Below are 25,886 nucleotides of genomic sequence, written 5' to 3' on the forward strand. Positions count from 1 at the left end.
AAAATAAAAAAAAAAATTCCAGAAATCACAATGTATGATTTTTTTTAATAATTTATTTGTATGTTACTGCTGCAAATAAGTATTTGAACACCTGTGAAAATTAATGTTAATATTTGGTACAGTAGACTTTGTTTGCAATTACAGAGGTCAAACGTTTCCTGTAGTTTTTCACCAGGTTTGCACACACTGCGCAGGGATTTTGGTCCACTCCTCCATACAGATCTCCAAATCTTTCAGGTTTGGAGTTTCAGCTCCCTCCAAAGATTTTCTATTGAGTTCAGGTCTGGAGACTGGCCAGGCCACTCCAGGACCTTGAAATGCTTCTTACGGAGCCTCTCCTTAGTTGCCCTGGCTGTGTTTGGGGTCACTGTCATGCTGGAAGACCCAGCCATGACCCATCTTCAATGCTCTTACTGAGGGAAGGAGGTTGTTTGCCAAAATCTCGCAATACATGACCCCATCCATCCTCCTTTCAATACGGTGCAGTCGTCCTGTCCCCTTTGCAGAAGAGCACCCCCAGAGTATGATGTTTCCACCCCCATGCTTCATGGTTGGGATGGTTTATTTGGGGTTGTTCTCATCCTCTAAACATGGTAATTGGAGTTGATTCCAAAAAGCTCTATTTTGGTCTCATCTGACCACATGACCTTCTCCCATGCCTCCTCTGGATCATCCAGATGGTCACTGGTGAACTTCAAACAGGCCTGGACATGTGCTGGCTTGAACAGGGGGACCTTGCTGCCCTGCAGGATTTTAAACCATGACAGCATCATGTGTTACTAATGTAATCTTTGTGACTGTGGTCCCAGCTCTCTTCAGGTCATTGACCAGGTCCTCCTGTGTAGTTCTGAGCTTTCTCAGAATCATTCTTACCCCACAAAGTGAGATCTTGCATGGAATCCCAGATTGAGGGAGATTGACAGTCATCTTGTGTTTCTTCCACTTTCTAATAAATAATCATAACAGTTGTTGTCTTCTACCAAGCTGCTTGCCTGTTCTCCTGTAGTCCATCCCAGCCCTGTGCAGGTCTACAGTTTTGTCCCTAGTATCTTTAGACAGCTCTTTGGTCTTGGCTATGGTGGACAGGTTGGAGTGTGATTGATTGAGTGTGTGAACAGGTGTCTTTTATACAGGTAACAAGTTCAAACAGGTGCAATTAATACAGGTAAAGAGTGCAGAATAAGAGGGCTTCTTAAAGAAAAATTAACAGGTCTGTGTGAGCCAGAATTCTTGCTGGTTGGTAGGTGTTCAAATACTTATTTGCAGCAGTAACATACAAATAAATTATTAAAAAAAAATCATACATTGTGATTTCCGGATTTTTTATTTTAGATTATGTCTCTCACAGTGGACATGCACCTAAGATGAAAATTTCAGACCCCTCCATGATTTCTAAGTGGGAGAACTTGCAAAACCGCAGAGTGTTCAAATACTTATTTTCCTCACTGTAAAATAGATGTGATCAGTCAGGAGTATGTATTTATTTAATGCACTTGAATCAAAGTTTTTTTGTGGTGTTGCGTTGTTTTTTTTTTGTTTTTTTTCTTTCAACTTTTTCAGTTTCTGAATTCTTTTTCAGATAATTTTCACAGAACACTGGTTATCTCTGCTATGCACAACTTGTCGTTGCTTTTTGGCACTTGGTTTATGGCTGATAACTGGAAAATCAACAAACAGGCACCTCCATCTAGTTTTGGTGGTGTAGGTAAATGCATAACAGAAAAATGAGCGTTACTGAGGCACTTGTTATAATTCAAAATGTACACCAAATGGGCTTTTCAATATTAAATAAGTGTCCACAAAATCCACAATCCAGATCTGCTCCAGATCAAACTTTGTTAGGTGATAGTGAGTGCCAGTCTGCACCTCACTTTCAAACACGTTTAAGATATAATGTAAAATATACGTTAAATGGGGTTTACAATGTTAAATTTAAATGGCCACAAAATCTGTTATATGGCTCAGATCTGGATCAAACTGTGTCAGTTGATCAAGGATACCATCCTACATAACACTCTCAAATATGAAAGAAATAAGATGTTTTTTGACAGTTATGAATTTCTAAAAATTTGTTCAATGTTAAGGATAGGGATTTTTCCTGACTTTAACCTTGAAAATTTAATCAGTTCTTCCCTATGAGGATATGAGTCTTCAGTAAAAGTTTCATAAGGATACGAGTATATGGAAAAACTGGGGGCTCCCAGCTGTTCAAAAACAAACAAGTAAATGGGCAAAAACAACATTCTCACAACTTTGTTGGAGTAGGTAAAAAAAAAGCAAACCAAAGATCAGAAATATTAATTTATCTGACCATAATACATGATTTACTGTGTGATGTTCCAACCCAGATGTTTCAGAGCCTAAAAACGTCAATCCCATTTCTGGATAAGGTTAACAAAAGGCATTTTTATACGTCCGTGAAGGATGCAATAAAATCATGAACATTTATTTATTTGTCTGCCTGATAGCAGGATTACATCAAAACTACTGCACAGATTTTGATGACATTTTCACCAAAGACAGCTTTAATGAAGTCTTCTATGGCCGACTTCATTAAATTCTGGAGTGGCTCAGGATCAAGATCCAGATTCTAGATCATTTCTTAATTTTTCACCATTTCGAGGATCATCTCAAATCTGCTTGATGGATCTTGACAAAATTTAAATCATGTGGCTATTGTACAAAGGAAGACCTTGTTATTGTTGGATGTTGGGAGTGATCCAGATCAATATGCAGGTTCTGCAGCAGAAACATATGACATCACGATGTAAAACCAATATCAGGAGAACACGATTTTGTTTCAGCTTGAGAAATAAATATCAGATTGTAACATCTTGATAAGGCAGACCATTCTGGATCAGTATGTAATTATTGCATTGAGTTGTGGAATCCAGATCCAAATAAAGTCCAGGTCACGATGTCAATCAGATAGCTTTAGAGTCCTTGTCAACCCTTGGCAGACGTCAGAAATGTCTGATTGCGCTTGTTTGCCACAGTATGATTTTACAACCGCAATTCCAATGAAGTTGGGAGGTTGTGTAAAATGTAAATAAAAACTGAATACAGTGATTTGCAAATCCTCTTCAACATATATTCAATTGAATACACCACAAAGACAAGATATTTAATCTTCAAACTGATAAACTTCATTGTTTTTGTACAAATATTTGCTCATTTTGAAATGGATGCCTGCAACACGTTTCAAAAAAGCTGGGACAGTGGTATGTTTACCACTGTGTTACATCACCTTTCCTTCTAACAACACTCAATAAGCATTTGGGAACTGAGGACACTAATTGTTGAAGCTTTGTAAGTGGAATTCTTTCCCATTCTTGCTTGATGTATGACTTCAGCTGTTCCAACAGTCCAGGGTCTCCATTGTCGTATTTTGCGCATCATAATGCACCACACGTTTTCAATGGGTGACAGGTCTGGACTGTAGGCAGGCCAGTCTAGTACCCGTACACTTTTACTACGAAGCCATGCTGTTGCAACATGTGCAGAATGTGGCTTGGCATTGTTTTGCTGAAATAAGCAGGGACGTCCCTAAGTTGGCCATGCCATGGACACTAACACCCACCCACACTCACCTGTTTCCAATTAGGTCTTCTTCGAGCATTCATCAACTTTCCCAGCTGTTTGTTGCCCCGTCCCAACTTTTTTGAAATGAACATTGAATATCTTGTCTTTGTGGTGTATTTAGTTGAATATAGGTTGAAGAGGATTTGCAAATCACTGTATTCTCTTTTTATTTACATTTTACACAATGTCCCAACTTGATTGGAATTGGGGTTGTGCCATTTGTGAATGTAATTCTACTGTAGTGCTTGACAAAGGCTTGTGAGCCGTTTATTGTGGTTCTTGCAGTGCCATCTGAGGAACTAGAGATCACTGGTGTTCATGTTATGCCTTCTCCCTTACCCTTTGAATAACCTACAGATTCCTTGAACCGTTTGATATTGTGCAATGTAAATGGAGAAATATGTAAATCTTTCTTAGAGGAACTGTCAAGGTCCACGTCTCATTCTGTTGTGTTATTTCATGAATTTATTCTGCCTTTGCATTTTAATGTGTAATTAGTTATTATGACATCCGTTGTCACTCCATGTCAGTTTGCTTCCAGGTTTGTGTTCTGTTTGAGCACAGAGAAGACATTCATAAATTGTTAGATTGCACCCAGCTTTCTCCCAGTGCCTTTCTCCGTGTTTTAGGATTGTATTTGTATTTGTTGCCTGTTGCTAATAGCCTGTGCTGGGACACTAAACTAAACTAGTTAATCTGCTCTGGAATAAATTGCCTCGTTGTTATAAGAACATTGTTTTTAAAAATTTGAATTTTCTTATGCATTTGTGGACAAAAGTGGAGATCCTCTGCCAATCTTTGCTCCTCAAAGATTCATGGATACTACATCATGATTACAATCACCTCGCATTATTATTTTACATATTTATTTTTGGGCCCTCATTACTAGCCCTACATTTCTTGGAATATGTTTCAGGCCTGAAATGCAGAAACTGATGTATATTAATGAATGACACTGACCAAACAAAACATGAAATGTCTTTGGTTCATACTCTTTGTGATGAAATCAAAGACAACGCAAATGTAAGAATGTTAAACTGTAAATCACAAAGCGTTTATCATAAAAAATTCTCAATTTTATTGAGAAAAGTACTTCAGGGGAACCCATTAAAGAGGCACAATGCAAACTGGCAATACAACTCAAACACAGTGATAAAAAGTGAAAACACAATCAAATTTAATATAGTTGAACACTTGAGCAGAAATCTAGTTCTAAATATAAGATGGGTCTATCTATAATCTAGAGGTTGAAAGTCAGTGATAACGTGTTTCTAGATTATGATGAAACTATTACAATTATTAACTGTTGCCACTATTAATATGAACAACAACATGGTACAGCAAAGCAAGAAAACAGAGTACTGCAAAAAAAAAAAAGAGAAAAAAAAAAAAAGAAAAAAAAAAAGAGTCCTTTCTTTTGGAGGTCGTCCCCAGTAATGCATTTACATGTGGACAACTCCACGAATCCTGCGGGCCAGTTGAATGTCACGGGGAAACAGTGTGACCCGCTTGGCATGGATGGCACACAGGTTGGCGTCACTGAACAACAAAACAAGAAACGCCTCCGCTGCCTGTGATGAAGAGCACAATGACAAGAAGGGAAAATACAAATTAAAAGAAAAAAAAGTTGTTTCCAGTGTAAATGGATAATTTATGTTCAGGACCAATTTCAGAAAGCAACTTTAGAGAAAACTCAGTTGCAGAAACTTTTTCCAGCTCTGATAAGCATGTTATGTTGTACTCAAGGGTTTGTTACTATGGTAACATGCCCAGCAACCATAACCTACTCACCAGCAGGCTACCATAACAAACCCCCAGAATATTCTCTTTAGCTGAAACCTGCAGACTGAAAGAGGAGTTGGACATCCTGTGTCCTTTTCTTGAAGAGCTAATTGGTATAGAAGTAAAAACAGGCCTTAAACACACCAGATGTGTTGTGTGCCCATGGCAGTTGTGTTATGGACTCCTGATGATACATACACTACACCTTACCCATATGTGGTCAGGATATTGGATATACAGGATACATGTGTACAACTGTGTACATGTGTTCACGTAGGTCACATTGTGCTTTAATATGAGTCGGGTCGGGTTGCGGCCAAGCAGCCAGTGCAGTGGACTCCCAGTTAAAACCCCATCCCTGCCACACCTCACCTTTTTATGTGGCGTTGCATCAGGGACACCGTCTGGCGCCAATATTCAACATATAGGGTGATCAGTGACGTATGGTGAGGTTGATGGCAGGTGAGGCACTGATTTCATCACAATCAGATTTACAAATATATGAACTCCCCAGAGTAGCTTATTCACTGTGCGATTGACAGCAGTTAACAGGTTATGTTTAAAATCTGTCAGCATTCTTTACACATACAAAGTGTAGCACACAAAAGCACATTTAATAACAAAAAAAGTTATTATGGTCTGACATTTACATATAAATGTGCCGCTCCTGAACAAAAGCATCAATGACTTACTCGTGGAAGTTTTCCTTATCTTCCTTCAGTTTTAAAGTCTCTCTCAGTGGAGATCACTGCTAGGGAAGAAAATTGTCCTTCATCAGTCCTGGTCCGACTGTATGTTTTCATCCGTTTCTGGCTTTGAATGCGAGTGGTCGACCGCTTGTGTTTGATGAGACTTCTTTGCAAATTGTTCAGGTCACAATATTCCACCTGAGTCCAGACATTGTCACAAGTTGAGAAAATAAAGCAGGAAAAGTTGAAAAGGCAATTTCGTACTGGACATCCACACAGCCAGACTTTTCGTGTGTCCCGCTCCATTTGAAAAGAGCAGGTCTTCAGTTTTCTGAAGCAAACCTTTCAGCTATGGAGTCGGTCTTTCTTTAGTTATTACCTCCTGCTTCAATTGCAAGTCGAGTTTAGAAAATTGTTTCAGTTTGGATATGTAATCTTCCATTCTGAAAGTAAAGTCCCAGCAAGAGGAAAAAGATAATTGAACGGCTGCTCTTGTAGCTTGCTGTCACTTATTCTGTGGTGGAAACGAGCTGCTGCAAGAAAAATCCCCAGGATCACTAGCGCCCCTACCATGAGGCAGGAGAACTGCGTGCCTCACCTGGTGCCTTTTTGCAGCTGTTTTCTGATTGCTCAGCCAGGGCTGTGAAATGAAAATTGTGAAATCCGAGGAAAATTTGCAGGGGGGGTGTACAGCTCCCCATGAGCCGTTTATCTAATAATACTTTTTCAGCATCTCCTGGAAGAACAAATCTCAAAATTAGTGGATATTTAGATGATCCTACATTCAACCTTTTATTTGACCTGTCTGTGCAACGTCGGTCCGAGACACAGACATGCTGCACAAATCTTCTTTTAAAAACTTGAAAGCTCTAAAAGTATGGGATATCCACATGCTAAGTTTAGCTTAAGCGTTGCACAGGAGCCACACAGCGTCGCCGCAGCAACCAACCAGTCCTGCTTTCCGACAGCTGTCGTAACAGCTACACTTTGAGTGGCATTTTTCCTCCGCAAAACTCCACAGATCCGAGGAAACTGATTCATATCTGTAACACACAGATCAGTGTCCGCGGACTTATCCCTGCCTGACTGGAAAATCACTAAGGGTCCTCGGGCAAGGCCTTTAATCCCCTATTGCTCCCGGTGTGTAGTGAGCGCCTTGTATGGCAGCACCCTGACATCGGGGTGAATGTGAGGCATAATTGTAAAGCGCTTTGAGTGTCTGATGCAGATGGAAAAGCGCTATATAAATACAGTCCATTTACCATTTACTTATAAAACTTAAATGATGTCGTAAAAAAGAGAACGCTTTGAAATAAGCATTTTAAAAACTCAGTGATGTTCACGATTAAAGAGTACATCACTAACAACCCATCCCACCCCCCCATGATGAAATCTGCGGATCCGCGGAGTTTTCACAGCCCTGCAGCACAAGAAACACGTCACACACACATACAGCTGCTGACAAAAAACACTGTACATTATGTACATCAGCTAAACTATGGAATTTGGGGTGAGGAGTTCACTCCTCACCTCACCTTGGAATCCCCCAGTCAGAGGTGGTCAATGTGGCATCGGAAGGGAAGTCTGCCGTACCCTGCTGGAGCTGGTTGCCCCCGCGACATTAACCCAAAAAAGCAGTTGAAAATGAGTGATGATGAGTGATAATTTGCTTCTACAACTGTACAAACAATATGACTCAGCATAATTAGAAACACAAATACACTGAACAACAGATTAAACAACATAAACCTTAAACACATCAGGCTAACCCGAACGTAGCTGTAGGAAAGCGGGAGGAAGAAGAAAAAAAAAACCCCCACCAAAAAGAACAAGAAGTGAAGCTTCCCTGTCTGAGTAGCATAACTTACTAAGACTTACTTTCTCTGGGGGTGTCCACCAAGCTTAGATACAAAAACATGGCCTACTTCCAAAATGGAGCTTAGAAAATATTATAAAACAGCTGCATATACAGAATATTAACTTGTGCAAGTATCTTTGGCTTGTTTCTGTGAAGGCTCTCAGTTGTCCAGGTGGTTTCCATAGTAGAGAAGCTTGAATCTTCGACTGGAAGCCCTGTGACCCAGTCCAGACATCCTGGGGAGCCAAGGACGTCTTTTAGGGGCCCTAAAAAATATCCTTGACCAGGCCAAGGATGTTTTTTAGGGCCCCTTCAGCCCTTGAAGAGAAGAACGTCTCTACAAGGGTGAAGGCAGAAGCTTCCTCAGCTAAAATTCTTGCTACGGTAGTCTGACTTCTGTCTTGACCCTTGTAGAGAAGAACTTCAAGACAGAAGTCAGACTACCGTAGCAAGAATTTTAGCTGAGGAAGATCTGCGATTTGAAGCGAAATGTCCTCAAGTCAAGCAACCCAGTCCAGTCGAAGATTCAAGCTTCTCTACTATCTTTTGCTTATTAACACAATTAAAGTCCGGTAGGAAAGACTCTCTGCCTCTGTACCTTATAATGTTGTCTTGCCACATTTTAATGTGGTGTAAAATAAAAATGGTCTATACAAGTGGGGAATATGACGCATTAACCGTTTAACTAGTAACAACTCTCTCCCGATGGTGTTGCCGTGAGATGCTCAGCATACTCCTCCCTCGGCCTTTTGTGGGTCAGTAATAGATTTCTGGCCGTTGTGGGTCACCAGAAATCTCGTTGGGTAGAGCAGACCATATCTGTCACCAGGTTGGTTGCGCAATAGCTGCCGGGCTAAATTGCACCCGTCGCTTTGACACTGATGAAGGGTAGTCGGGGAAGTGACATATTTTTACCTTGATATTGGAGGTTTTTCACTGCAGCAGCTTTACGGAGAATCTCCTCCAGAACGTGATGATAGTGGAGCCGTATTATGAATGGGCATGGGGGCTCGGAGGGACTCGATTGCTGACGGACAGTTCTGTGGGCCCAGTCGATGAGTGGCGCCTTGTCCAGGCCAAGGATGTCTTTTAGGGTCCCTTCACACATAGTATGAATGTGGTGGAATTACACATGAAACAGGAATCGTATGCAATACGTGTGAAATCGGAGCTGCCTCCAACACCTCGTACACCTGTTGCTACAATTATTTGTGCATTTGATCCCACTCACGGCAGGTATCAGCCAAATTCCAGGGGACACACAAACATCCGACACCGCTCGCTTGGCACTTAAAGGATGTGTGGCCATTCGCACTGTTAGCACGAAAACAGTCAGCAGGCAATCACTTTCAAGCTAGCAGTGAAATTTGTCGAAGTGCCCCCAGAGTGTCAGCTCCCCCACAACACGTGTGCATGTGTTTCACGCACTCCCCCACCCCCAACATGTGTGTGCGCATGGTTCGAGCCCCCCCCTCCACAGGTGAGGAGCCTCTCATCTGATCATAGAGTGACACCTTGGTCTGTGCGCTGAATGGACAGGGAGCGTGGCTGGCTGTCAATAGCAGGAGCTGTTGACAACTCTGGTCCTGGACGTCACAGCTCCAGAACACGTACTGTGTTTTGACAGACACACACGTGTGTGTGCGCTTGCTGTCCTCACGTGGAAATACATAAAAACATATATCGCTTTTGTGATGGGCTGGAGAGTGTGCACACTGACAGGAGGTCCCAAGCTGCAACGGACCGTCGGTTCATGTGGACATGCAGCAGGAAATCTGAATGTCACGTCTGTCTAACAGTGTGAGCGGTGTGCCACAGGACTATATGACAAGCCAACAGTGCGACAAATATGGCACTTTCAGTCAAGTATCAGCAGAAATACGCATAAACGCCATTTGGTCAGTTATGACGGCGCTTTTTTCTGTTTTTTAAAAAAATACGTTTATGTCCTTGTTGATTTCAGCCATTTTCCGCACCCTTTACAGGACAGCGATGGTTGCATGCTCATGTGTAGTTGCGCGGAGAACAGGAATGACAGAACACCAGTCAGAACGCGGAGTAATACATCCAAATGTGAAACGGTCGAATATTTTGCCACCGTTACCCCAATATTATACGGTCTGAAATCTCACACACTTACCCAATCAGATTAGTGGAAAAAATGTAATTGGATTAGAACTGAGCATTCACCCCTTCAACCCATTTCACACTGGGCCTGCGTAGGGTTGTATTGTGATGCGAATCCAGTACGCAGGAATTGCTGCATGTGCGCAGGAAAGAAAAAAGTTGCGGGGGGGGGGGGGGGGGGCTTGGCTCCATGATGCTGTTTTTACAGACTACCTGGACACGCAGATGGATTTGATACCTTGGGAATAAGTCAGAATACATTATTTCCAGGAGTTAATAAACTTTATATAACGTGCCACAATTGTGAAAGAACTTGAGGAAGTGAAACCGGAGCTACAGCCAGCGACTGCATGCGCGATCTGTCCGTGAGGAGTTAGTGAACATAGACATGTTCTATCGCTGGCAATCTGTCATTGAGGAGTGGATGCAGACATGGATATGTCCTCTTGTTGGCGATCTGTCCAAGAGGAGTTAGTGGCCTGTTCTTCCATGGTTTTGAAGCTTCACTGCCAGCAAAGTTCAGCAGGATGAATAAAATCTAGCAATGCAGGTATGTACTGAAATGCAATTTTACAAGATACTTCATCTGTAAATGTGTGCAGCGGTGGTGTCTGTTGATGTTCCGGGGGGTGCGGGAGGGTGCAGGTTTTCTTTGAAGCGGCTGACTCCAGCAGGTGATTTCATTGATGAACTCATCCCATCTGCACAAACCTGCACCCTCTTGGCTCTTTCTGGGGTGTCTTTGGACACCAGTACAATGCTTTTTTTTTTTTGTTGGACTTGCATCCTGTCCAGGGGAGGATGTAGACACTCATCTTTTCATGAATACCATGTTCAAGCCGTATGCTGTGACCAGTACAAGGGGAGCCCCCCTCTCCTCCAATTCAGTTTTAAAAATCTACATAACTGAAGTTTGTTCCATTTCCTATAGAGAGGAGATGCAGCGGTTGTCGGTCCGGTGTAGGGAGAACAATTTGATCCTCAACACCTCAAAGACAAAGGAGATGGTGGTGGACTATAGAAGGAGGAAAACAGTCATCCAGCCACTGGTCATCGATGGGGACTGTGTGGAGTGGGGCTCTGAATTTCGTTTTTTGGGCATGTATTTGAGAGACGACCTGACTTGGAGCACAAATACTATGGGTACCATCAAGAAGCCACAGCAGAGACGATTTCCTGAGAGTTCTAAGGAATAACCATCTGCCACAGAGACTGGTGGTGTTCCTCTATCGCTGCTATATAGAGAGCATTTTGACCTACTGTCTGTGTGTGTGGTTTTCCAGCTGCACAGTCACAGACAGGAAAGCTCTCCAGAGGGTCGTCACCACAGCCCAAAAGATCACTGGTTGTCTCTTGATTCATTAGAGGAACTGTATACAAGTTGTTGTCTCAGGAAGGTAAGGACTATAATCAGCGACCCCTCCCATCCTGGACACTATTTGTTTGAATTATTGCCATCAGGCAGACGATACAGGGCACTTAAGGCCAGAACAAACAGAATACAATGATTTGCAAATCCTCTTCAACCTATATTCAATTGAATACACAACAAAGACAAGATATTTAATGTTCAAACTGATAAACTTCATTGTTTTTGTGCAAATATTTGCTCATTTCAAAATGAATGCCTGCAACACATTTTAAAGAAGCTGAGACAGTGGTATGTTTACCACTGCATTACATCACCTTTCCTTCTAACAACACTCAATAAGCGTTTGGGAACTGAGGAGACTAATTGTAAGTGTCATGACTGGGTATAAAAGGAGCATCCCCAAAAGGCTCAGCCATTCACAAGCAAAGATGGGGTGAGGATCACCATCTACAGTCCATAATATAATCAGAAGATTCAGAGAATCTGGAGAACTTTCTACATGCAAGTGGCAAGGACGAAAACCAACACTGAATGCCGGTGACCTTTGATCCCTCAGGCAGTCTATATAAAAACCGACATCACTGAGTAAAGGATCTTACCGTGTGGGCTCAGGAACACTTCAGAAAACCACTGTCAGTTAACACAGTTCGTCGCTACATCTACAAGTGCAAGTTAAAACTCCACCATGCAAAGTGAAAGCCATACATCAATAACTTCCAGAAACGCCGCCACCTTCTCTGGGCCCGAGCTCATTTGAAATGGACAGACGCAAAGTGGAAAAGTGTCTTGTGGTCTGATGAGTCCACATTTCAAATTGATTTTGGAAATTACAGACGTCGTGTCCTCCGGACGAAAGAGGAAAAAGACCATCCACATTGTTACCAGCACAAAGTTCAAAAGCCAGCATCTGTGATGGTATGGGGGTGTGTTAGTGCCCATGGCATGAGCAACTTACACATCTGTGATAGCACCATCATTGCCTGAGCGGTGTGTTTGGGATCATTGTCGTGCTGGAAAAACCAGCCACGTTGCATCTTCAATGCGCTTACTGATGGAAGGTTTTGTCTCAAATCTCACTTTTTACATGGCTACGTTCATTCTTCCTTTAACACAGATAAGTCGTCCTGTCCCCTTTGCAGAACAAACAGCCCCAAAGCATGATGTTTCCACCCCCATGCTTCACAGTAGGTATGGTGTTCTTGGAATTCAACTCAGCATTCTTCTTCCTCCAAACACGACGAGTTGAGTTTTTACTAAAAAGTTCTATTTTGGTTTCATCTGACCACATGATATTCTCCCAATCCTCTTCAGGATCATCCATATGCTCTCTGGCAAACTTCAGACGGGTCTGGACACATACTGGCTTAAACAGGGAGACACACCTGACACTGCAGGATTAAAGTCCCTGTCTGCGTAGTGTGTAGCCTTTGTTACTTTGGTCCCAGCTCTCTGCAGGTCATTCATCAGGTCCCTCCGTGTAGTTCTGGGATTTTTGTTCACCGTTCTCATGATCATTTTGACCCCATGGGATGACAACTTGCGCGGAGCCCCAGATCAAGGGAGATTATCAATGGTCTTCCATTTTCTTACAATTGCTCCCACAGTTGATTTATTCACACCAGCCTGCTTGACTATTGTAGATTCACTATTCCCAGCCTGGTGCACATCTACAATTTTCTTCCTGGTGTCCTTCGACAGCTCTTTGGTCTTGGCCATGGTTGAGTTTGGAGTCTGACTGTTTGAGGCTGTGGACAGGTGTCTTTTATACAGATGAGTTCAAACAGGTGCCATTAATACAGGTAACAGGTGGAGGACAGAAGAACTTCTTAAAGAAGAAGTTACAGGTCTGTGAGAGCCAGTAATCTTGCTCGTTTGTGGGTGACCAAATACTTATTTTCCACCATGGTTTTACAATTAAATTCTTTAAAAATCCTACAATGTGATTTTCTGTTTTTTTTTTTCCTCATTTTGTCTCTCATAGTTGAAATGTACCTATGTTGAAAATTACAGACCTCTCTCATCTTTCTAAGTAGGAAAACTTGCACAATCATGGGCTGACTAAATACTTTTTTACCCCACTGAATATTAGCAAGTTTTGTCCTGAACACAATTTCAAATCAACAAGAACTTCATTCAAGCTACACTTTGAACATATGTCGAGAGGATAACTTGCTGAAGCCAAGGCAGAAAGCGCAAGAAAGCATGGGAAAAAAAAACATTCTTTACATTGCTGGACAGTAAGTAAGACGGTCAGAAGTAAATTACCCCAACTCTCGCGGCTGAGTGGCTGAAATTTCAGGCGTCGCAAGCTCACAAACAGAACTCAATGGAACCAGATATTGAATTGGCATTCCAGTCTCTCTACTTCTATGCATATAGCAAGGGACAAGATCCAATATCTGTGCCTGTACTGCAGTCGTCTGTTATCTAATTCACATTGGTTGCTATAGTATTGAATGTCACTGTAGATATATAAAGAGTGAGATTCAGAATCAAATTTCTTGCCAAGTGAGTTTGCACATACAAGGAATTTGATCTGGTGTTATTGGTGTATAAACAATAAAAAAAGAAAACAAAAAACACTTCTGTAACACTTCTGTAAGTGGGTAACTCAGACCATCATGTGGAGAACACACAAGATTTTGTGAATAAAATCAAGGATTGTTTCATCTGGAGGCAGATGAAACAATCATGTCATTTGATGTGACTTCGTTGTTCACCTGCATCCCCACCGCTGAGGCCGTCTCAGCTGTGAGGCAGAGACTGCTGGAGGACGTGTCTCTACTTGAAAGGACCAAACTCACACCAGACCACATCTGCCAACTCTTGGAGATCTGTCTCAACACCACGTATTTCCTGTTTAGGGGGAATTACTACAGGCAGATTCATGGTTGTGCGATGGGGTCTCCAGTATCCCCCATTGTGGCCAATCTGTACATGGAGCAAGTGGAGAAGACAGCCTTGATGTCGTTCACGGGCATCTCTCCCAGTCACTGGTTCAGATATGTTGATTACACATGGGTTAAAATCAAGCAACAGGAAGTTGAGGACATTACAGAACACATCAACTCGGTGGACGCCAATATCAAGTTCACACGTGAGGATGCCAGAAACAACCATTTAGCCTTCTTGGACTGTGATGTTACCATTGAAGAGAACAGGCAGCTCCAGACAGGGGTTTACAGAAAACCAACTCACACTAACCAATATCTGCTCTTTGGCTCAAACCACCCCCTTGAACACAAACTCGGGGTGATCAGGACGCTTCAACACAGAGCCCTACAGGTGCCTACAACTGCAGAGGGAAGGGCTAAAGAACAACAACGTGTCCGGAAAGCCCTCACAGTATGTGGGTACCCACGATGGTCCCTGGACAAAGTGCAGAAGTGCCAGAGAACAAAGAGACCAGATAGACAGGAGACAGAGACAAGAAGAAGAGGAGTGTCTCTCCCTTATTTAGCAGGAGTAGGGTAAAAACTACAGAGGATCTTCAGACAGCACAAAATCCCAGTTTACTTTAAACCGGTTAACACCTTGAGACAGAAATTAGTTCACCCTAAGGACATGATCCCTAGTTACAAACAGAGCAATGTAGTGTATTCTATCAGATGTCAGGAAAACTGTAACAAACACTACATAGGTGAGACTAAACAACCTTTACACAAAAGGCTATACCAGCACCGCAGAGAGGGCACCAGTGGACCTCAGTCTGCAGTTGATCTCCACCTTAAAGACACTAACCACACGTTTGAGGACAAGGAAGTTAAAATATTAGCCAGATAGAAGAAATGGTTTGAGAGAGGGGTCAAGGAGGTATTCTCTGTGAAACGCTTAAAACCCAGCCTTAACCGGGGAGGGGGTCTGAGACACGCTTTATCCCCTGTTTACAATGGGGTACTCAGGTCAAAGGAGTTTCAGTCTTTTGTCCATGGTAATGAGTCATTCACGTCATCAGGAGAGTCATCAAGGGAGCCACCACGAAAGGCATCCATCCCATCATTAGGAGGGACAGCTGCCCTGTCATTAGGAGAGTGCTAACTAGAGCACAATAGTTGCTAATTAGAGCTTTTGTTTAGTCACTAGCCTATAGCAGTCTGCCTCTCAGTAGGGGTCTGGTTAAGTTTAAAACTCCAGCTTTTGTGGCTTTCTGTTTATTCGTCTCTACAAGAGTCAGACAGAAGTCAGACATCCAGAGCAAGAATTTTAGCTGAGGAAGCTTCTGCGATTTGAAGCGAAATGTCCTCGCGTCAAGCAACCCAGTCCAGTTGAAGATTCAAGCTTCTCTACTTCTGTAAGAAGTAAAAAGTCAAATAGGCAAAACTATATTCACTGCTAAATAAATATAATGGAATGCAATGGGACAGTGCAAAAACAGGTGACTGGAGTACAGATTTACAGTACCTTACACTGCAGGGATGACCAATCTGTACTTTATGGTAGTGGGAGAAGGAGGCAGGATAAATGGACAAAATGTCACATGTCTGCTGTCTCATGTTCAAACGCTGCAACTACAGAGCTCTGACATGCACTGTAAGCAAAACTGGCAAGTTTGTTTGTATTTATGTTATATTTTTATGTTTATACATTATAAAACAACAAAAGGTGTCCTGTCAGTTGAGCGAATCAGCCAAACGAGCAAGTAAAGGAAAAGGAAAAAGGGCATGTAGAATAAATACATGCTGTTGCTCAGTCTGTCCACATAATCACGTGAACAGACTGAGCAACAACTGAAATGCTGCTGTCTAAATACACCAACACCTGAGACTCCCATCAATGTGCATGTCCAGCACAGGTGTCCAACATGCATGTCCAATGCTTGAAATGGCTTCAGAAAACCACATTTCCTGTAATTTTTGACTGTTCAGACATACAGCATGGAATTAGATTTAAATTGGATGAGCACATAATCAATTTTTACTGGCAGTCAAAATAAGTTCTAATTGTTAATACCTGTTTGAAACCAGAAAAGTCAGAGTTTGCTAGCTTGGATTTGGTCAAGCCAGTGTTCATGTTGACACTCACTTTGTTGTACTTGCTTTCTGAGAAAGGCTCCTGGTCAGTTATTAATTATTATATAACAGCTGAGTGGACCCTTGTCATTTGATTGGTGCTTTGTATGTCACATGACATACATTAATTCATCCCATTTGTGTTGCACTGCACTTAGAGTCCAGCTTGGTTCCATTTAGAGTGCAAATTTGGTTCCATATGTTTGGTACCATTGCACTCTGCACACACGTGTGTGCGCACACGTGCTCGTGCATGTACATGCTTCCCAGACATGCGCGCGTGCACACACACACACAAAACAAATCCACTGTGCTGTCTGTAGGCTGTTAGCAGGAACAAAGAACAGCTGGACTCATTTCTGACGTGATTTTTTTTTCGCTGCACTGAGGACATACATTAGATATACTTTCGTGATCTCACAGTGGAGAAATTACGTTTACACTCCAGTTACCTCAGACAACAATTAGTCCACAATTATTACTTGTTTACCGTAATAATGGCACACATCAGAATTAAAGGCAACACATACACATTTGGACTCATGGACTCATCTCTGTGCTTGTTCTGTTAGACCTCAGTGCTGCTTTTGATACTGTTGACCATAAAATTTTATTACAGAGATTAGAGCATGCCATAGGTATTAAAGGCACTGCGCTGCGGTGGATTGAATCATATTTGTCTAATAGATTACAATTTGTTCATTGTAAATGGGGAATCTTCTTCACAGACTAAAGTTAATTATGGAGTTCCACAAGGTTCTGTGCTAGGACCAATTTTATTCACTTTATACATGCTTCCCTTAGGCAGTATTATTAGACGGTATTGCTTAAATTTTCATTGTTACGCAGATGATACCCAGCTTTATCTATCCATGAAGCCAGAGGACACACACCAATTAGCTAAACTGCAGGATTGTCTTACAGACATAAAGACATGGATGACCTCTAATTTCCTGCTTTTAAACTCAGATAAAACTGAAGTTATTGTACTTGGCCCCACAAATCTTAGAAACATGGTGTCTAACCAGATCTTTACTCTGGATGGCATTACCCTGACCTCTAGTAATACTGTGAGAAATCTTGGAGTCATTTTTGATCAGGATATGTCATTCAAAGCGCATATTAAACAAATATGTAGGACTGCTTTTTTGCATTTACGCAATATCTCTAAAATTAGAAAGGTCTTGTCTCAGAGTGATGCTGAAAAACTAATTCATGCATTTATTTCCTCTAGGCTGGACTATTGTAATTCATTATTATCAGGTTGTCCTAAAAGTTCCCTAAAAAGCCTTCAGTTAATTCAAAATGCTGCAGCTAGAGTACTGACGAGGACTAGAAGGAGAGAGCATATCTCACCCATATTGGCCTCTCTTCATTGGCTTCCTGTTAATTGTAGAATAGAATTTAAAATTATTCTTCTTACTTATAAGGTTTTGAATAATCAGGTCCCATCTTATCTTAGGGACCTCATAGTACCATATCACCCCAATAGAGCGCTTCGCTGTCAGACTGCAGGCTTACTTGTAGTTCCTAGGGTTTGTAAGAGTAGAATGGGAGGCAGAGCCTTCAGCTTTCAGGCTCTCTCCTGTGGAACCAGCTCCCAATTCAGATCAGGGAGACAGACACCCTCTCTACTTTTAAGATTAGGCTTAAACTTTCCTTTTTGCTAAAGCTTATAGTTAGGGCTGGATCAGGTGACCCTGAACCATCCCTTAGTTATGCTGCTATAGACGTAGACTGCTGGGGGGTTCCCATGATGCACTGTTTCTTTCTCTTTTTGCTCTGTATGCAGCACTCTGCATTTAATCATTAGTGATTGATCTCTGCTCCCCTCCACAGCATGTCTTTTTCCTGGTTCTCTCCCTCAGCCCCAACCAGTCCCAGCAGAAGACTGCCCCTCCCTGAGCCTGGTTCTGCTGGAGGTTTCTTCCTGTTAAAAGGGAGTTTTTCCTTCCCACTGTAGCCAAGTGCTTGCTCACAGGGGGTCGTTATGACCGTTGGGGTTTTACATAATTATTGTATGGCCTTGCCTTACAGTATAAAGCGCCTTGGGGCAACTGTTTGTTGTGATTTGGCGCTATATAAAAAAAAAATTGATTGATTGATTGATTTGAAATTGTTTATGTGTACTAAGTTTGAAGAAGTCCGTTATCCGAATTGAGGCAAGTGGGTGAAGGCCACGCAGCAACCATAAGATGTGCCGCCATCAGCTTGGGGGGGACGTGGGCTGCAGCAAAAACTGCACCGCCCCTGCCGAAGGGGGAAGGAATGACATTAGCGGGCGCCGGAAAGGGGAGGTGTTGATGGTGGAAGGAGGGGGTGGGGGAAGAGAATGGAACATGCTTCAGTCCTGTGAAAAGCAGTTTATTGTCTTTGTGAGATGAGATAAGAAACAGCTAATGTTCCCCAGGCCGAAACAAATCCCTCTGGAGGAAAAACAGTCGGGCAATTTGACCTTCAAGTTTGATAAGCCTGTAATGTTATGGTTACAGCAGTGAAAAACACTTTTTAACAGTTCCACTTGCACAACCAAATCCCAATTATGAATTAAGAATATTCCTAATTATGAATTAAGAATATTCACTGGCCTCTGAAATCTTCAGCTTCAACTGCAAGGCACACATCTGCTCCCAGATGTCATCCAATGTGCGTCTGAGTTCAAGAGTCATCGCAGTCTGAGAATGCACTGCCTTGCCAACCTCGTTAATCAAGATGCACATAAACCAAAAAGTACCAGCCCTGCTACCATGAGACCAAAAATGAATAAATTGTCGACGTGCTCAACGTAGAAAGGCGCCAAGCATGCAACACGCCAAGACCCCCAGGAGTAGAGGACATAGCGCGCAGGATACGTTCCATTAGGGCAGGTAGGATCCCCCAGTCCTGACCTTCTCGTAGAAAAAATGGTGTCAATAGTGTTCAGAGACCAGCTGATCAGTTCCATGGTTAATCTAATAGTAGTCCAATAGATCCAGAATCCAAAATAATTTGAGGAATTCACAGTCTGGTGAAATAGGGACTTGAAGGTTAAAGGCAGAGAACAGAGATAAGGGAGAGTGGAGGAGATGCGACCGCCCTCGTCGGAGTCCCAAGCTGAACGCAGTATTTTTTTGGTAGTACACGCACGCACAAGCGCCGACCAGGTTGCGTGTGTGTGCGTGCGCTTGCTCACGGGGGACATCATCTCTCTCAAAACCAGGTTGTCCCCTGGTCTTGGTCTGGAATTAGCAGCTAATTGATGCTGCTAATTCTTATAAGACCCACACCCACACGCAAATCCACTGTGCTGTCTGGAGGCTGTTAGCAGGAAGAAATAAGAAAAGCTGGACTCATTTCTGACGTGATTTTTTTTTCCGCTGCACTGAGGACGTACACAGTCGACTGATCCGGTTGCGTGTGTGTGCGCACGTGCGCAGGGGACAACGACACAATGATTTGATTGACCTAACTATGCTGCTAATTCTTGTAACACACACACACACACACGCTTTACAATTATGCCTCACATTCACCCCGATCTCAGGGTGCTGCCATACAAGGAGCTCACTACACAATGGGAGCAATAGGGGATTAAAGACCTTGCCCAAGGGCCCTTAGTGATTTTCCAGTCAGGCGGGGATTTGAACCGAGGATCTTCTGGTCTCAAGCACAACACCTTAACCACTAGACCATTACCTCCCCCAAAACAGTTTTTCTATTGGTATTGATCAGTCTTGTCAGAGTCATGTTGTAGGAAACAAGGAGTCAAGCCCATCACAGACTTAGATGATGCAACAAGAGAACTTCTGCTTTGCAGAACAGGCACATCACACGACATCACACTCATCATGCAGGTGGATATAAGCCTAGTAACCATGGAAACCATGGGGAATCCCCCTGGCAGATCTATGTGCAAGCATTCTGGGGTGTGCCATGAATCATATGAATGCAGTGTGTGCACACAATTAAAATGAAATGGTCATTTCAGCACTAGAAATACATTTACGAGTGCACAAATTAGCCATAATTGGATGCTTAAATTAACCAGGAAGGAGTTTCATAAAGAAGGCCATATTTATAACACAAAGTAGACATCAATACTTTCAAAATGGAATCAGTTTGAAGAGTTTTATTTACTGGCCACAGCTTTTCTTCTAATAAAATTCGACCACAAAATGTTTTTTCAGATTTCAGGGGTTTCTCCCACAATAACTGTTACCACAGATATGCCAAATTTCCATATTTCATAGCCAGTATAGCTGGCATTAAGGAGCCAAGAAATGGAAAGGCTTCTTTGAGTTTAAAGGTATGCTTCAGTGTCTCAAACATGGATGCTCGCAATAGTCAATGTAATATCTTCCATAGTTTGGGCATACATAAACTTCACAGTTTAGTGTCAATGTCTGTTGTTTGACTATAGTCCAAGTCTGGGTGTCCATGACAACTGCCACAGAAAATTTCAGGCAAGTGTGTGAGGCCCCTCAAATATTCGTTGAATTGACATGGAATGACCCTCCAGCTTTCACCTCATGAAATATTCGTACCATCCATCCATCCATCCATTTTCTTCCGCTTTATCCAAAGTCGGGTCGCGGGGGCAGCAGCTCAAGCAAAGCCGCCCAGACCTCCCGATCCACACACACCTCCCCCAGCTCCTCCGGGGGAACCCCAAGGCGTTCCCAAGCCAGCCGAGAGATGTAATCCTTCCAGCGTGTCCTGGGTCTTCCCCGGGGCCTCCTCCCAATGGGACGTGCCCGGAACACCTCTCCAGCGAGGCGTCCAGGGGGCATCCACCTCAACTGACTCCTTTCAACGTGGAGGAGCAGCGGCTCGACTCCGAGCTCCTCCCGAGTGACCGAGCTCCTCACCCTATCTCTAAGGGAGCGCCCAGCCACCCTGCGGAGAAAACTCATCTCGGCCGCTTGTACTCCCGATCTCGTTCTTTCGGTCATGAGCCAAATCTCATGACCATAGGTGAGGATCGGAACGTAGATCGATCGGTAAATCGAGAGCTCTGCCCCCCTACTCAGCTCTCTCTTCACCACGATGGTCCGATACAGCGACTGGCATCACTGCAGATGCTGCACCGATCCGTTTATCGATCTCACGCTCCATCCATCCCTCACTCGTGAATAAGACCCCAAGATACTTAAACTCCTCCACTTGAGGCAAGGACACTCCACCGACCTGAAGAGGGCAAGGCACCTTTTTCTGGTCGAGAACTATGGCCTTGGATTTGGAGGTGCTGATTTTCATCCCAGACGCTTCACACTCGGCTGCAAACCGCCCCAGTGCACGCTGAAGGTCCTGATATGACGAAGGCAACAGAACCACATCGTCCGCAAACAGCAGAGACGAGATTCTGTGGTTCCCAAACCAGACACCCTCTACACCCTGGCTGCGCCTAGAAATTCTGTCCATAAAAATAATGAACAGAACCGGTGACAAAGGGCAGCCCTGGCAGAGGCCAACGTGCACTGGAAACAGGTCTGACTTACTACCGGCAATGCGAACCAAGCTCCTGCTGCGGTTGTACAGGGACCGGATAGCCCTTAGCAAAGGACCCCGGACCCCGCACTCCTGGAGCACTCCCCACACGGTGCCCCGAGGGACACGGTCGAATGCCTTCTCCAGATCCACAAAACACATGTGGACTGGTTGGGCGAACTCCCATGAACCCTCGAGTACCCAATGGAGCGTGTAGAGCTAGTCCAGTGTGCTGCGACCAGGACGAAAACCACACTGGCTGAGTGGATTCTTGTCATTTGATTGGTGCTTTGTATGTCACATGACATGGATTAATTCATCCTATTTGTGTTGCATTGGATTCAGAGTGCGGCTTGGTTCCATTTAGAGTGCAAATTTGGTTCCATATGTTTGGTACCATTGCACTCATGTGCACGTGCGCGCGCATACTCGTGCACATTGGCCACAACATGCTCGCATATGAGTACGTGCGTGCCCACGCATGCTCATGCATGCACCCACACGTGCATGCGCGCGCACACACACAAAACCAATCCACTGTGCTGCCTGGAGGTTGTTAGCAGGGAAAAAAGAACAAAAGCTGGACTCATTTCTGACGTGATTTTTTTTTTCCACTGAGACCTAAATTTGAGCTAACTGACGCTGCTAATTCTTGTAAGACACACACACACACACACACACACACACACACACACACACACACACACACACACACACACACACACACACACACACACACACACACACACACACACACACACACACACACACACCAAATCCACTGTGCTGTCTGTTAGCAGGAAGAGATAAAGAAAACCTGGACTCATTTCTGATGTGACTTTTTTTTTCTCCTCTGCACTGAAGAGGTACACAGCTTGACCAAGCCGACTGCACGTGTGGGACGGTGACATGATGACTTGATTGAGTTAACTGATGCTGCTAGACACACACAAAATCCAGTCCGCTGTAAGCCGTCTGGATGCATGAAGAGCTGCTAACATGAAACACTGATGTGATTTTTGGCTGGACTGAGGAACTACACAAAGTCTTTTTTTTTTTTTTAATGGAAGCCCGAAGACAGTGCACAGCATCACTGGACTACAAGTCACAGTGAAACACCAAAATGTAAGTCCCTTTTCTGTTGTTCATAAATTAATAAAATATCAAATGACAAGGATCTACTTTAGCTGTTATATAAAACAAATAATGAATGTTTTTACATTCTTCATTGGAACCAATATTTAATTCGGTGAAAGCTGGAACATACCATTCAAGGAGGCGAAGCTGAGTTGAATGGTATGTTCCAGCTTTCACCTCATGAAGTATTCGTACCATTGAACTCATAAATTTCCATTATTTGTATAATGTAATGATATCTTAGTACTTGAAACCTCATTATTTATTATAACAAAAACCTTTCCAAAGAAAGTGCTTCTTTGGAAGTATTCTAGCACCGTAAGGCCTCAAACTGAGGTAACATTCACAAAGCTTTCTCTGAATTCTATGTACAGCCAACACTTTTAGCAAGCTGTGTGAATGAACACCTTACCTCCTGCAGGGCCAAAAGAGCATAGACCTGCCAATTCAGTGGATGACTGGAAAAATTCTGTGCAACCTCCCTCACCTAAAGCAAGAGAATAAGAGGGGGGGAGAGACAATTTACAAGTTTACCCTGACAGGGAAAATAGTGAATGCATGTATAAATGCAACCCTTGTTACATTTTTCATGGGAAAGGCTTATTTCAAATCAAATCAAATCAATTTTATTTATATAGCGCCAAATCACAACAAACAGTTGTCCCAAGGCGCTTTAGATTGTAAGGCAAAAGCCATACAATAATTACAGAAAAACCCCAACGGTCAAAACGACCCCCTATGAGCAAGCACTTGGCGACAGTGGGAAGGAAAAACTCGCTTTTAACAGGAAGAAACCTCCAGCAGAACCAGGCTCAGGGAGGGGCAGTCGTCTGCTGGGACTGGTTGGGGCTGCGGGGATAGAGTCAGGAAAAGGACATGCTGTGGAAGAGAGCAGAGATCAATCACCAATGATTAACAGCAGCGTGGTGCATACAGAGCAAAAAGAGGTGAATAAAAAGAAACACTGGGTGCATCATGGGAAACCCCCCAGCAGTCTAAGTCTATAGCAGCATAACTAAGGGATGGTTCAGGGTCACCTGATCCAGCCCTAACTATAAGCTTTTTCAAAAAGGAAAGTTTTAAGCTTAATCTTAAAAGTAGAGAGGGTGTCTGTCTCCCTAATCCGAATTGGGGAGCTGGTTCCACAGGAGAGGAGCCTGAAAGCTGAAGGCTCTGCCTCCCATTCTACTCTTAGAAACCCTAGGAACTACAAGTAAGCCTGCAATCTGAGAGCGAAGCGCTCTATTGGGGTGATATGGTACTAAGAGGTTCCTAAGATAAGATGGGACCTGACTATTCAAAACCTTATAAGTAAGAAGAAGAATTTTAAATTCTATTCTGGAATTAACAGGGAGCCAATGAAGAGAGACCAATATGGGTGAAATATGCTCTCTCCTTCTAGTCTTATTTCTCACAAATTTGTTGAAATGCATGTTAACAGGCACGTTACCTTTGTCAAGCTGAGATTTTCTTTCTTTTCCCCCCTTTTTTCTCAAAAGTGTTATGACTACGGCTGTACAGCTGATAATGGGAATTACCAAATTTTGCTGAAGAATGATAAATGCCTCGATGTCATTTACTGCACTAATGTGTGATAGATCACAGCTCAGTCCATCATAACTACCATAAAGATTTTTCATATGATATACAACATACGTATGTTCATACAAAAATGTGTCAACATGACACCAGATTAAACTGCTACTACAGACTCAGTCAGTGTGTAAATCAAATGAACACAAGAAAATACAATACATGAAAACACATTTTTCTGTCATTTTTGAGCATGCTTCTGCTGTGTATTGTCTGTGTGGGAGTTTCACTGCAGCCAGAGCAAAGGATGCTCCACCAAACACGTGCACACATGCAGTGAATCCACTGAAGCTAAAATAAAGTGTTACCCAATGCCAACTGGTACGTTTCCCCAGTGACTGCATAATTACAACCAGATGTTTTGGAACAATAAGGCCAAATGAAGTCTTTCAAAGCCATAGTGCTGTGGAACATTTTGAGTTTAAGCTGAACAAAATGCGAGAGAAAGGGGCATTAACATGAATGAGCCAGTATGTCAACTGTATAAAGGCCCTGTCACACCTTGATGATTTAATCAGCGTATGTTAACCGTATTAAAAAACACTGGCATATGTGGGCATACGTCTATTAAGTTATGGGTACATTTTTTATAAAGTAAGAGCATGCTAACGCACGCTGAAATACATCCTAATACACCAAGTACCTCAAAGAATTTTGGGCATGCTGAAAATTTTCAACGCATGCCAGCGTATGACTCATATGTCCCGCACACGCAGGACATAAGCTGCAGGTAAGTTATGCAACTGTTGACACACGTTTCTTCTAATTTACTTATCAGTTGAAATACGTCCATTAATGCTGTCCATTGATTGGTTGAAAGCTGCGTCTTCATGCGAACAGACTGTTTCAAATATTAAACCATTTACATGGAGTAAATATAAAGTCTTACCTGTTCATTTCAGCATCATAGTCTGATGAAAAAGTATATCCACATAAAGCCTCCTTGGAAAATAACACCTGAAAATACTTTAATTCCTTGTCATGGCTAAAGAAATGTCTGTCTGTGATACCAGCCCTTTGCGCACTTGTCTCCATCAGATCATGGTTTCGAAAGCGGCCCTTTGTGCACTTGGCTCCATCAGATCATGGTTTCGACAGTGGCACTTTGAGCATGTGGCTCCATTAGATCATGGTTTTGACAGTGGCACTTTGCTCACTTGGCCCCATTAGATCATGGGTGAGTGGGGCGACAATGGACCGGTGTACCGTCTGCAACAGCCACATGCAGTTGAACCACCAGCCATGCTGCAGCCATCAGCTTTCATGTCATC

At 43.0% G+C, this 25,886-nt stretch overlaps 1 protein-coding gene across 1 annotated transcript in view; it reads right to left on the bottom strand.

Annotated features, from left to right (window-relative positions):
* Positions 1–4,682: 4,682 nt before the first annotated feature.
* Positions 4,683–25,886, bottom strand: part of LOC117501864 (histone H3.3) — a 57,528-nt gene continuing 36,324 nt past the window's right edge. The window contains exons 3-5 of the mRNA XM_034160832.1: positions 23,435–23,509; positions 4,990–5,153; positions 4,683–4,958 (exon numbers count right to left, since the gene is read on the bottom strand). Of these exons, the coding sequence (XP_034016723.1) occupies positions 5,025–5,153; positions 23,435–23,509 (204 nt within the window). The 3' untranslated portion in view covers positions 4,683–4,958; positions 4,990–5,024. The remainder of the gene's footprint in view (positions 4,959–4,989; positions 5,154–23,434; positions 23,510–25,886) is intronic.

This window comes from Thalassophryne amazonica, chromosome 2 (assembly GCF_902500255.1).
Source record: "Thalassophryne amazonica chromosome 2, fThaAma1.1, whole genome shotgun sequence".
In the NCBI taxonomy this organism is placed as follows: Eukaryota; Metazoa; Chordata; class Actinopteri; order Batrachoidiformes; family Batrachoididae; genus Thalassophryne; species Thalassophryne amazonica.